Genomic DNA, 13,779 nt, shown 5'->3' with positions numbered 1-13,779 from the left:
GTGAATATAAACGATGAGAGAGTAATAATCTCGATAAAACAACCTTGTCGACTTTCACTACAATTAGGAAAAATACTTGAAATTATATTATGATAATTATACGAAATTCGAACGTAGGGACACAATCGCAAACGATTACGTATCGGTTATTTTTTTTATTCTCATACTAGAGATGTTCACATTATTTGCCAATCAATCCAGTTCGGTAACACTTGTTTGCAGTTTTCAAAGGCTATTCTATAAATAACCTTAACTATGACGTAAAAAGCTCAAAACTCAATACTCACAATACAAGTCTACTCTAACAGTAGTCTTCAGCGCTGACGTAAGCAGCGTATTGTCAGCTGCGCACGTGTATACCGAAGACTGGTGCGCACGCGTCGCGTTCCTGACCACGAGGGTCAATGTCCTCGTAGGCCCCGAGGGTTGGAGGTCGCTGGCACCTAGCGTTGCTAGCACTAAATCCCCTTGCAGCCACTGGACTCTTGGGACTGGACTTCCTGGAGAAAAAAAGAATCCTGATAAGAATCAACAGTATTTGAAAAGAGTTGTACAGTCGCGGAATGAAAAGGTTCGTCACCGTAGTGTCGGTTTTCGCTTGCACTAGGTACTGTAAGAGTCAAACCTGCCAACATAACCGTGCAAGAAACAGTGCTGCTAACATTTAAATAAATATGACGTTTGCTAACGAATGAGGTTTTGCTTGTTTATTTTTCTATCCCATCAGTGCAATGTTACAAAATGTAGTTTTTTTTTTAATAGATAATGGCAGGTTGAACCAACAAGAAGGTTTTAGTTTGTCAATCATAATAATCTTCTTGACAAGTTAAATCGTCAAACAACTTTGATCTGAATAATTTTGAACTTTACTGGCGAACAGTTAAAGATTATTTTCTCTAACTCGAGATTATTCTGTAACATAGTTTCAAAAGGTAATATGTGCTCACGATTCGTTGAAGGAATCAATTTGAAAACTGACGAACCTTTTCATTCCGTGACTGTACCTAGAAGAGTTACGCCCGTATTCACAAACATTACTATGAGGTCTCACAGTGCGCGTGGACGCATAGAGTCACAAACTGACCAATCACAGAGCTCTATTCAACGCTGTGCGTTAGATTTTCTGCTTCACTTAAGCAAGCATCGTTCGTTTGTGAATGCGGACGTTAGTCTTTTTCAATTGCTAAACAAGCGAGCAAAGTTTGAACCATATTTTGTTCATCATGTTTTGTTTGCATTTTGTAAGGCATCAATCTGTACTGTACATTGTAGCATGTTGTAAGTTGTTATAATTATAAGCCTTATTCTGATACAAACATGAAGTTCAGTTCGGTATAATGGCAACTATCCATTGAAAATTTTACGAAGTTCTTTGAAAATAATTGTCTTTTAATTTCAAATAATATTTTTGTTAAAGTGAGCAATCAAAATCAATAAAGTTGCCGTGCGCTTCACAAAAATTTTCCCTAAATCTCAACATGAAATATGTTCAAAATTAAATTCATAAGTACATTATTTGTCCCGAGCGGAGCCTTAGAACAGCAAATTGAATTGCAAGGATGAAAAACAACGGACTGCAGAAAAAACAAAGTAAAAGATACACCATCAGGATGATTGACAGCGTAGGAGCATCTGGCACAAGTACAAACGCAATACTAAAACTCATCATTTATTCTTTGTCCTTTTCCCGTGCTCCAATCAAATTATATCCCTTGTGAAGACAAAGTGCTGGAATGCGTAAAAGGAACACCCGGAACGGTAATGTAAACAGGGCCAAGTTTTGAACGTACCGTTCCGTTAATTAAGTAGCTTTGAAAAAATAGCTTCAAATCATTGTAATTCAAATTTTCTCTGATTGTTTGTTGCACTCTTTGCCGGATAAAACGCGGGCACTCTTTGAGAAGATGGAGTATATTCTGGACAGCATTTGGGTCGCAATTACACTTATCGGTCGCGACTATCTTGAACTGATATTATTGTCGGTGACAGTCGTGATAAGTAAGAATTGAGCTAAAAGTTGGCTGATGCTGTTCCAGGTTTGAAAACCAGTTGCGGGTAGCAATTATCTGACACTAACTGAAAACTGGTTATATAAATCAGGTAAGAATATAATGTTAAATTGATTTTTTACTAAAATTTGGCCTCCTTCTCTACCGTGCGCCCGTCCCCCCAAAACAAAACATGGACTTACCTCCATTTACGGAGCAAATAAGCTTGAAATCTCCTCCCTCGTTGTAGGGACCAGCGATTCCTGTGATCTCCTTGCCGTATTCATCGAAGATCACCGGTTTGCTCGGCAGCTCTGTGAACAAAAATCAATATTATAACGGGTTCAGCTGTTTTGATTTTATGTATAATTTCGCCTTTGAAGTCTATTTTCAAAACCATTCATCAATTTATTTTGTTTATTTCCAAAAGATCATTGAAATCATTGAGCCAAATGGTGGGTTTGTACCTACATAACATCGCGATATGTTACATCATTATGAGTTATGATTTACATAATTACGAGTAGTTACTGATGTTGTGTGATTTTCATAGAACTTTACTTTCATGAACTGTGGGTTAGGTATTATCTGCGATAATTATTGATTTGCAAATTAGGAGCTTGGGACGTCCACCCACGAGGTGGACCGACGACCTCATAAAAGTAGCAGAAATGCGCTGGATGCAGGCCGTAGGTTGGTAGCGGGCGATATGGAAATCATTGAGGGAGGAATATGTTCAACAAAGGAAGTCCTTTGGCTGAAATTATGATGATGTTGATAAAAATAATACATACTTCTAATGGTCGTCGAAATAAGTCATAATTATGATAAAACAGTGTTATACCTAGTTACTAATATTTGTTATGTCTTGCTAAAAGCTGTATTTTTTCAGCCAATTTAAAAGACAACATTGTTGTTTAATTTTAGTTCGTGTATTACGGCGTGAAACGTAATCATAACAACAAACGTCCCTCTACATACGGTCTGTTAGCTTACTAAATATTTCCAAAGAGAAAACGTGTTATTAGTAAAGTTTCTAGTGCACGGTTAATGTTGTTTTAATGAGCTCTCAATGTACGAACTAAATATGAAAATCAATTTAGTTCACAAGCTCAATGGAGTAATAGCAACCATTGTTCCGTTGTAGGCAAAATTTACGTCCCACTGCATTGTTAAACTATTAGGGAAATTAATTACTATTTACATGGTCTAAATATTAAACCGTTAATGTCGTAAACGGGATATTAATATTAGAAGCAATTCTGATTACCTTTTACTTAACAAATAGGTACAACGGGGGAAGAAACAGAGTAGGTGAGTATACATACACTAGCTTTCGAGTTAACTGTACGTAGTTCATGTTTAGAAAAGTTCACACAATCTTTTCTTTTTTTATGATTATTAGTAGGCCTAGGTAATTTGTAGGTACCTATTGCACAAATAACTAATAGTCCCGTTAGCCCCTCGTACTAAGCTAAATATGAAATTAGTGTGCTCACCACGATAGTCGAGCGGCTGCGGGATTCGAACCCGCGTTCCTCGGTTTTCGAGTCGGCTAGTCCGACCCCTTCACCGTTCGGCTATCGTGGCTTCAATCAAATCTTTAGCTATGTGTATAGGAGTATTTCTAGCATCTTTAGAGACCAAAACTCAACGTTTATCAGCTTCGCGTCGTCTTAATTTGCATCGGACCACATTACGAGGATCGAGATGTACGTACCAAATTTTAAATTGCGTTTAAAACAGCAAACCGAAACCGCCATATTTAAATAGGCCTCTCATTTTGCTGTGTTATGTAAATGCCGTTCTATTTCCCCATGAAAATTTATTCACAATCAAAACGAAATCAGCGAGCGGCAAGAGGCATCTTTGAATAAACAAACTAGATGAGAATGTGGTGAGGAAATGAAACAGTTTTCGTTCGAAACAAAAGGTTTGCGATATGAGCATTCAGAGTCGGATCTCCGCAATCAAGCGGAGGTTTCATATCCATTCTCAGCTATCGCTTACTGGAATGAACAGCTGGTAGCGTTCATTGTTTTGTACGTTCCGCATAAGTGCGGACGGCTGAAATGAGAATTTTACCCCCGTTCCAGTAAACGGGGTTGGGTAAGTGGCGTATAAGATGTAATAACATGATTCGATAATGCGTTACGCTTGGAACAGCTGTTGACATCATTTGGTAAACAAAAAACATGGTTATATCCGCTCGTGTTATTTTTATTTGTATTTAAGTGGCCCTTGTTTAACCTTAATAAATTTATAATATGTAGAGTTAATCTGAATATGTCTTTTAGGATAGGTACTTCATAATTGGTAAAATGAAAGATGGTTAGTCACTCGCACACTAAAATAACGCAACTCCGTCGACTTTAAGCTCGTTAATTTGTTTTATAATCAAATCATGTACATAATATCATGAAACAAACTTGATTCTAAACGGTATAAATAACCTGACAAAATCTTAATTCCTTTGTATCTTAAAATATGCTTACAATTTCTATTTATAATCTTGGAAAAATATCAATTTATGACCGACAATTCCTCGTTCAATCCACGCTCCATTTAAGCAATTCCAAGAAATCAAACCTAAACGGTCGACTAAAGACAAAATATAAAACATTACCACCAAAAGTTAAAACATGCCTCGTACATTTTCAAACACCTTTTATTCTTGTCAATAAAAAAGTTATGAGGGCCAAAGTTATATCCGAGGGTGATCCGCGAAAGTTCCTTATCTCGATTTCACGTAGGTTTAACGGGATTCATCTGTCAGTTTTGTTTAAGCCAACAAAGAGGAAACCAAGTAGCTGGAAACTTGACGCTCTCAGTAAGATGAACTCATAGTTTAATATTAGTTTTGAGATGTTTATTAGGTACATTTTAGACCTCACTTTGCCTATAGAGCTGATGGTCAAAACAATGACACGGGTAGAATTAATATTTTGTTTGTTAAAATGTATGTTGAATTTGTTCACATAACAAATATTGTTTAACAATAATCATCTTCTCAATAGATCTATAACAACAGGTTTTTTTTTTATTTAATGAGAAAAATAATATCCTCAGTGTGCTTCCTTGAGTTTACGTTAGAGGTGTGCTCGCTAGCGAATAGGTACGTCAAAATAATCTATTAACCCTTAAGTAACATCCTTATTTTTGGTTACACTCTGAACACCCTGGGGCAAAAAATTACCCCAAACGGAAATTGAAAAATTTTAAGTAAATATTTAAAATCAATTTAATTTTGTGATTTACAATGTATTAATGGACTCACTGAATTATACGGTTGCTTTAGAAGAACGTCTATCAAGCGTAAAGAAACACCTTAAATCAATCATAACAAAAAACAAATAATTTGTCATTGGCAACCAATAGTCTCCACAATGGTCTTCTAGAAAAATCTTGGAAAGTTATTGTGGGAACCAAAAACTTACACTAATCGGACATTAAATAGATGTTTTATGCATATTTTAAACACAAAATGCAATAAAACGAAAATTTCTGGCTTTATAATAGAGCAAAATAAAAAACTTATTTTTTTATAAAATTATGAAAAAAATACTAAAAAATATTTTTTATTTATTTTATTCCTAATTATTTTTTTCAAAACACATCAGACACCCTGAATTACTACGTAATTATCACTTTTGAGCCCTATTTCTGTGTCGAATTTATGAACGCTCTGTTCTGAGGGGATGTCTGTCAAAGTTCGAAAAGTATCATGTAAATCAAGCTCTAATTATCTCTCTGCATTCTGGAGACAATGTGCTACTAAATCGTCATATAAATATTTTACTCATTTTGTTTCAATGTTGTAAAAACCTATTATTAACATGTTAGGTGATGATAAATTAAAGTATGCGTAACTAACACCCTGGGGTAAATTTCTGCCCCATCAACCTGTACAAGTCAAACGGATGATTTTTTTCACATCCCGCATCTACGAGCTTAAAGCGCACACTTTGAATTGAGAATACACAAAACGACATTGCACTAGCTACGCTAGAAAAAAAGATATGTCAACTTTTATGCGCCTGGGGTAAAAAATTACCCCACGGTGTTACTTAAGGGTTAAGATTTTATATCTTGAAAGTAGCCGCTAGAGGCGCTGCACAATATGTCACACATTTAATGTCATTTACGCAGTCGCTAGCGAGCACACCTAACGTAAACTCATGGTAAGCACACAGATCCATTTGTAGTGACTAGAAGTTATGGTGTATCAATTGATAATATAATTATTATCATCTCATTAAATCTACGGTTGATCTCGTTGGAAAACAAAATCTTAGTAAATCCATAATGGATCTTATGAGAGAGAAGGTACCGTTCCTGAAGTAAATTTATAAATACATTATATTATTCTGAAATCACAACAGGTGAGACCATCACGTTCTATCCGAAGTACACAAGATATGACAATTCTTAGCTTAATGTGATGGCCGACCCTTTTGTCTCGTGTATAGGTTCATTGATTTTGGATTTCAATTCAATATAAAAGCCGTAGCCCAAGGATTTTATTCGCAGAAACGAAAAATCGTTTAACTATGCAAAGTCCCCAGATCCTATCTGTCACGTGGAACTCCCGGAATTCACGTGGCAGGGAGGTGTCTGTGTTAAAACAGACAGTGATCGCACTCACTTGTACAGACGGCACATCGAACTACCCATCTATTTATACTAATACTGAAGAGTTTGTTTGTTTGTTTACTTGAACGCGCTAATCTCCGGAACTACTGGTCAGAATTCTTTTAGTGTTAGATAGCCAATTTATCGAGGAAGGCTATAGGCTATACAACATCACGCTACGATCAATAGAAGCAGAGCAACAATGAAAATGTTGCGAAAACGGGTTTTCACGCCTACGAAGTCGCGGGCACAGCTAGTTATGGTATCTAATGTAGTTTAATAAAAGCGATTTCGTAACAAACTTTATTGGAATTTGTGTATGGATGGACGATGTGATTTGAAGAAATGTAACAGCCACGCAGATAAGGATATTAGAGTTGTAGTCTATTCATTACGCCCGTATTCACAAACATTACTATGAGGTCTCACAGTGCACGTGGATGCACAGGGTGACTAAACAAATCACAGAGCTCTATTCAAAGTGCGTTCGATTTGCTTTACTTAAGCAAGCATTGTTTGTGAATACGGGCGTTAGAATGTTATCAACGTGACCCCATCAAAGTGAAGATGTCTGAAGTGGAGATGAGATTTGTGAAATCGTGAACACCGTCAGTTTATAATAGTACCTACTTGAGATTATAGACCAAGGCTGGCACCACCTAACTTTAACGGTAACTATGACGATAACTGGTACTTATTGTATGGAATTTGACAGATTTTTGACGTTTGTCAAAGTTAAAGTAAGATGGTGCAACCCAGCCTTAGGATGGATAAGGTATAATCTAGCTACATCAAATTATAATCGTCATATTATAATCATCAAAGTATAATATATCGGCGACATTTCTGCAGCTAGACTGTAGCACAGATATGTGCCGGATACCATAAGATGGTATAAGAGTTTCTTATTCCAATAATTACGGTACTTAAACATTTTTTGATTCTTCAAACCTATTTCGGACATAATGCTATAAATATAATGTAAAGGCTATATTTCACCGGGACACCATGGCGGCGCAACCAGTCGCCGGCTACCAACAAAATGTATACAGCTCTATAGGGAGTTACTCACCTGGTGTCCGTTTGGTTGTGCAAAACCAAAAAATATTTTCTTTCTTTCTTTCTTAATATTACCTACTTAAAACTGCGACAGCGAGCCTACCATGTCGTCCTCATAATGTTTCTTGCCCATACGGTAATAGATTTCAGGATAATTATTAGATTTTGTCGTGACGCCAGTGGCCAAATCCTATACAAAGAAACGTAATCTACCTTAGGTATCTAATTATGTGTTCAGACAATATCAGTACTTTCCAAAGAAATGAGCAATCAGCCTGTAATGCCTTTATTGTTCGGTTTTCGTGGGCATTGTTTGGTAGAATGACGGGACATTAGGTTTTTCACAATCACCTCTGGTTTTGTGGGTAGAACATTGTTTTGGCTACATTTTGTACCAGGTGGTAAAAAAAAATTGAAATCATTTACTTAGTTAACAACCATCTGGTTTGGTGATTTGCATGTTGGACTATTATACTATATAATACTAAGGCTGAGTTGCATCACCTAACTTTAACGGTAACTATGACGATAACCGGTGCTTTTTGTATGGAGTTTGACAGATTTTTGACGTTTGTCAAAGCTAAAGTAAAATGGTGTAACCCACCCTAACATTTGTGTACATAGACTTATTGTGATGTAAACTAGGCTACATAATAATACAAGGAATAATATTTATGCAAGCGTTTATAGTTGGACAGTTATAATAGCTTTGCTTAGATTGAGACTTGAGATGTTTTTTAAAATGTCCAATTATAATACTAGGAAATTAATTGACCTACTATTTTTCAAACATTGCAGCGTCAGAGAAAAAAGTTTTAGTTTTGACCTATTATTTTTCAAACATCAGAGAAAAAAGGTTTTAGTTTTGCCCATTCCAATAACCAAACTCACTCATAATTGTACAACCGTTCACCGCTCTCAACCTTCGTCGGTATTCAGGAAAAGCTCCATTAGCGGAACTGCGTTGCATTAGTTTTATTTTCAGAATGTTTTCGTGCCGATGCCTGGGATAAAGCTCGGAAGTTTTGTGGGGAAAGGCTCTATTATCGCGGTCACGTGATCGCCTTGACGGCCTCTATCTGAGACGCCAGGTGCTATCTTTGGCTTTGCTGGTTTCTATTAAGCTTTCTAAGCTTTCGCGCCTTCGTTAACGCGTATTTTGTTTCTCTGATGATAGTAAAATTTTAAAAATTTGCTTAGTTTGGGACTAGAAGCGCAGTGTAAAATGTCTAAGGATATTTATTTATTTATTTATCTTTGTTTTTCTTCCAAAATCTACGATCATAACTGTTACATTAATACAATGTGATACTCAATAAACATAGATTGTGAGATTGGCGATATCTATACTATTATTGTAACAAGGAAAACATAGTTTGTTATTGTATTAAAATAACAGATATTTTGGAGAATATTATTAGCACAAAGGTACCGAGCTATCCGGAATATTTATCCTGGGATTAGCCAGTCTCTTCGGTAAATAAACTACAAAAAAAGAACTGAGGAAAGAATACTATTTTTACAAGTAATTAATTCAAGGAAAAGTATTTTTAGATGGCCTTTTGTGTGTAGATGTTTATGGAAAGTAATGAATGTAAGAAAATATTAAAGAAGTATTATTTTTATACAGTGTGAAATTGAAAGGGTGGATTTGTCTCATATTTTGAGAATGTACTATGAAGAGGTATTATGTATTGTGTAGAATCTTATTTTAAAAGGATGCCAAAGAATTAAAATTCACTCTGTATAAAGAGTTAAATGACCTTATGGGTAATCTGATAGTCAGAAGACACCCATTGTCATTAGTAAAACCAGAATAGTGGCTATCTTATTTTTGTGACTTTATTCTTTTTCCCCTCAGTATAATCGTACTCAGAACTTCGACAATAGCCGTTCTCGCTAAAAGGCTTATTAAATTCCTCAGAAAGGCAAAGCTTAGCAGACTAAGCTTGAATCCGACTATTAAGTTGATGTATATTTTATTAATCGCTTAGATAGAATCGACGTCACTTCTATTGAAAGCGTTGTCATAATTTCAAAGAACTGATGAAGCAATTTAATTGAATAATGAAAGTATTGATTTTCCACGCAATAATGTTGAGTGAGTTTTTGTCACACATGCAATCACATTACAAGCTGTTATTGTTCTAAAAAAATAATTATTTTAATATAAAGTCAGCATGAACATAATAATAGAGAGACATCTGAAGGAAGATACAATTCTAAACCAATTTCTTGTGATCACAAATGTTTGGGTCCAGTACAAGTAGGTACCACGTAAAATACTCGTAACTAAATAAAGATGTTTTTCCAATCCATTTCCGTACGCAAAAATATTCCCCCACCTTTATTGACCTACTTACTAGATACTACTGTCATCAAGGTCTAAATAGATACATAAAAGGGACTGTAAAGAGCTTTGTCCGAACATTAAAGATAAGAACCGAGCATCAAGGTCAAAGATCTTAAGATTTATTCCTTCGCAAAAAGCCGGTAGGAGAAAACCTCTTCAACTAATGGAGGTGCGGCTCTTAAATAAGTCTAAATAAATCCCATCAGGATCTAAAGCTTTATTATCTGGGATCTCGGGGAAACAGGTTGAAACTTTAAATTCTCACCTAATCTCGGGGTATCCTCTTTTTTGTGTTTTAATAAAATAACTCAGCCCGAAACAGAGGGGTAACAAAAGCTATGAAAAGTCGCCGTGCCGTCGGGCAATCTCGATAAAAACTGGTGCGCTCGTAAACTTGACCCGCCCTTATCCACGGAATCAACACGGAAAGTTCGAGAAAGTCCGAAGGAGAGGATGATTTACGTTCGTACGCTGACAGTAAAAATGTGGGCTAGTTTGAGAATTAAAATTTTACTGCGACTCCGAGGGCATCTCAAGATGGCCTATCGGTACAAGCGGCTTTATGACCTTTATTCCCTTTGTTGTATGGTTTTTATTCCCATTGACGTGAATTATACGGCCCCATAAAATGATTTGTTCCGTGAGTTGATTTGGGTAATACAAGCCCACGACAATGGTGAAATCATATTTTTAGATCCAACACTGTTATTGTTGTTGTTTCCATAATTATATCGGACAGTTAATCTGATAACAGAAGCAAAAATTGGCCCGTAACCTTTTCCAATACCTATTATAAAACAAACCTGAAAATACGAAAAATGTAAACGATGAACTTTACAAAACCTCTATTCACTGCCAAACGAATGCGTTTCATTCAAACCTTTTATTTCAAACATTCAATCCGCGCATTTCATTCAGACAGATGCGGGTGTTTTCATTAAAAAAATACCTTTTTCCAGGTAATGAAGCTAAAGTCACGTACAATAAGTAGATAATATCATCACGCTCAGAATGCCCAAAGTGGTCGGCCAGTAAATATTTAATTTTCTGCCTAACAATTCATGTTGGGCTACACAAAACCTCAACCGTTATTATGTTCGCCCACATTTTTAAGTGAACGACCGCAAGTTTAGACGAAAGCACATCAAGTTATATATATTTGTTGCAAAATAAACTCTATCACAACTACATAGATACCACTGTTTTTAGCTTGATCTGCTATCGTCCGTGCCTTTTACCTGTGAAATTCGTATCATTCCTTTTGTGGTTTAAATTCCACTTTATTTTGTAGCTATTTTTCCATTTTGACTTTAATCGATGTTTTTGTTTTGTTTAAAACTGGTCATATTTTTTTATTTCTGCCATTTATTTCCATATTGTCATCTTCAGTGCCGAACTGATATTAAAAAAATACATTGTTTGTTGGGTTTCATGGGTAGTAGTAAATTTGTAGATTTTTTCTTTAGTGAAGTATTGTTTTTATAGACTACCATATCAAAAAGGAAAAACTTATAATCACTTCTTTTTTGTCTGTCTGTCTCACAAGTTCAAGTTTTAATATTATTAGTTTGTTCGTTTCAGCCAAATGACGTCCACTGCTGGACAAAGACCCAAGAATTTCCATAACGACCGGACCTGCCTTGCCCGAATCCAGGCACTTTCCGCGACCTTCACCAGATCGTCGCTCTACGTAGAGAAGTTTATATACATACTTGTATAGCATGTTGATGGTTAGATACCTGGTTAATTTTTTATGATGTTACGTTCAAGTTCGGTCGGCAGATGCAACAGCATCCTGGCTTCTCCTATGTCGGAGAAGGCAAGAGCCTTTACTGTGTTTTTCTAGCTTTTTAGTCTCCCAATTTTAGACAATAAGACACAAATACATTGTACCTAAAATATTACCTAGATATATTGTACCTAAAGTTTGTATCTAATGGAGCGACATTGTCATCTTGACAAAGCTCCATCTCAAGCTCAAAATAAAGAGAAAAAAAAAAAGTACATATTATTAAAGCCTGCGTAGTAACTAAAACTAAAGTCCACTGTAGCTGCCAGGTATAATTCTAGCCTAAGTTTAATAAAACATAAACTACGAATTCCATGTCTTCAAAATTACGTAGTACCTAAGTGTGTAATTATCATAAACTAGTATGTTAATAAGTATAGCCTCAAGCCGCCTAAAAGTACAAATACATTGACGCCATAATCCTTAATTAAAACCCTAAAATGCCAGGGCTTTAAAAGGTATTTTAACGTCGCTAAATCGCGTGTAATTCTATTAACGCGTTTGCGGCACAATTTTTGGCCGACCAATACTCCAGTTGCGTAATTCTATAAACGTTTGTTATTTAATTTACCTGGGCTGGTTATTTCAAATCAAACAAGGGGAATTTCAATTTGGGAGAATGAATGGTGTATACAGAGAGTGCGGGTATTACGAAATGGTAAAATCTTTGAAGATACTAAATCAAGTGGTGACATTCAATTTTGTGCAATCAAACAAGATGGTGGTAAAGAGAAGGTTATATGTTTTGTATGAGTTTTATCTTTTGATTGCTGATAAGATTTTGACTCTGCCTCTAACAGAAAACTTTTGAGCTTCGAATTTGAATTGATTTTGATTGAATCTACGTTATTAAAATAATGAAAAAAGTTCGTATAATTCTCTTCAATAACCATATTGAGCCATTTTACGAGTATATGCATAAGGTGGCTCAAAGTCTAGTTATCAGGGCTAAAAAATAAAAATCAGAAGTTAGTGTATTATCACTTATGCTTTTTGAACGTACCTATAAGTTATCTTGACCATCACCTGGAATTGCGCCTCACTTCACACTTTTACCGCTGTTAAATCTTATGATACTCTCATAATAACATGCCATACCTACGAGATCACGTCTCCTACTTGAAAACTGAACTGCAGTAGTTAATTTTAAATTCCAAGTTGGTGTTTTAACTGAGACGACTCCGGAGGGTATAATGCGGTGCACTTAAACTCAGGAGTCTTGTTATTTCGGTTGACCACTGTTTTATGGGATATATTTTTTTATAACTAGTAAGCATTCCTTGTGATAGAATGGTCTTAACTAATGACTGACATTAGTCACGTGTCCAAACTGTGGAAGTTTAAAACTTAACGAGGCTTCTCATTAGAACGTGATACGCTGAGATATCAAAAAACTTATGGCTTCCAACTTAAGTAGGTAATGCTCTTTATCAAACAGCATACAAAATGACATTTATGACATTACCAATAACGTCGAGCACAATCATGTGATTCCTCTTTGGCGATACTTGGACTGCGTCGCAACTGCACGTCTCTGAGACGTAATGCCGAAGTGGACCTGCCATGATCGCTGAACGCATCCTTTCAGTGAAATTCTTTATCGCACACCACACAAAACAACATAATGTATAAAAAAGCTTACCAATAACGTCGAGCGCAATCCTGTAGTTCCTCGTCGGCGACACTTGGAAGTCGACGCGGCACCTATACGTCGCGCGGTCTCTGGACTGTACGTCTCTGAGACGTAACGCCGACGTGGGCGAGCCGATCCACTGGGCACGCTCACTGAACGCATCGTCCGTCCAGTGGGCAGTCGGCCCTGGGACTCGTGTGTCGTAACTGAAACAAGGGAGAGACAAGTTAAAGGATTTACATTAAATTTAAGGTAATGGACGATTTATGACAGTGGTCAGGCGGGTTAGGATAGGAAGGCCTGATACTCGCCTTTTGTCATCCAT

At 36.2% G+C, this 13,779-nt stretch overlaps 1 protein-coding gene across 1 annotated transcript in view; it reads right to left on the bottom strand.

Annotated features, from left to right (window-relative positions):
- The window catches only part of LOC114363710 (nephrin), a 54,104-nt gene extending 40,325 nt beyond the window's left edge, over positions 1–13,779 (bottom strand). Inside the window, exons 1-4 of the mRNA XM_028319510.1 lie at positions 13,766–13,779; positions 13,464–13,660; positions 2,192–2,302; positions 288–500 (exon numbers count right to left, since the gene is read on the bottom strand). Of these exons, the coding sequence (XP_028175311.1) occupies positions 288–500; positions 2,192–2,302; positions 13,464–13,660; positions 13,766–13,779 (535 nt within the window). The remainder of the gene's footprint in view (positions 1–287; positions 501–2,191; positions 2,303–13,463; positions 13,661–13,765) is intronic.

This window comes from Ostrinia furnacalis, unplaced genomic scaffold (assembly GCF_004193835.3).
Source record: "Ostrinia furnacalis isolate ACB-3 unplaced genomic scaffold, ASM419383v2 OfSCF7237, whole genome shotgun sequence".
Lineage (NCBI taxonomy): Eukaryota > Metazoa > Arthropoda > Insecta > Lepidoptera > Crambidae > Ostrinia > Ostrinia furnacalis.
The sequence above is the reverse complement of the archived record's forward strand: the minus strand, read 5'-3'. Positions and strand labels throughout refer to the sequence as shown.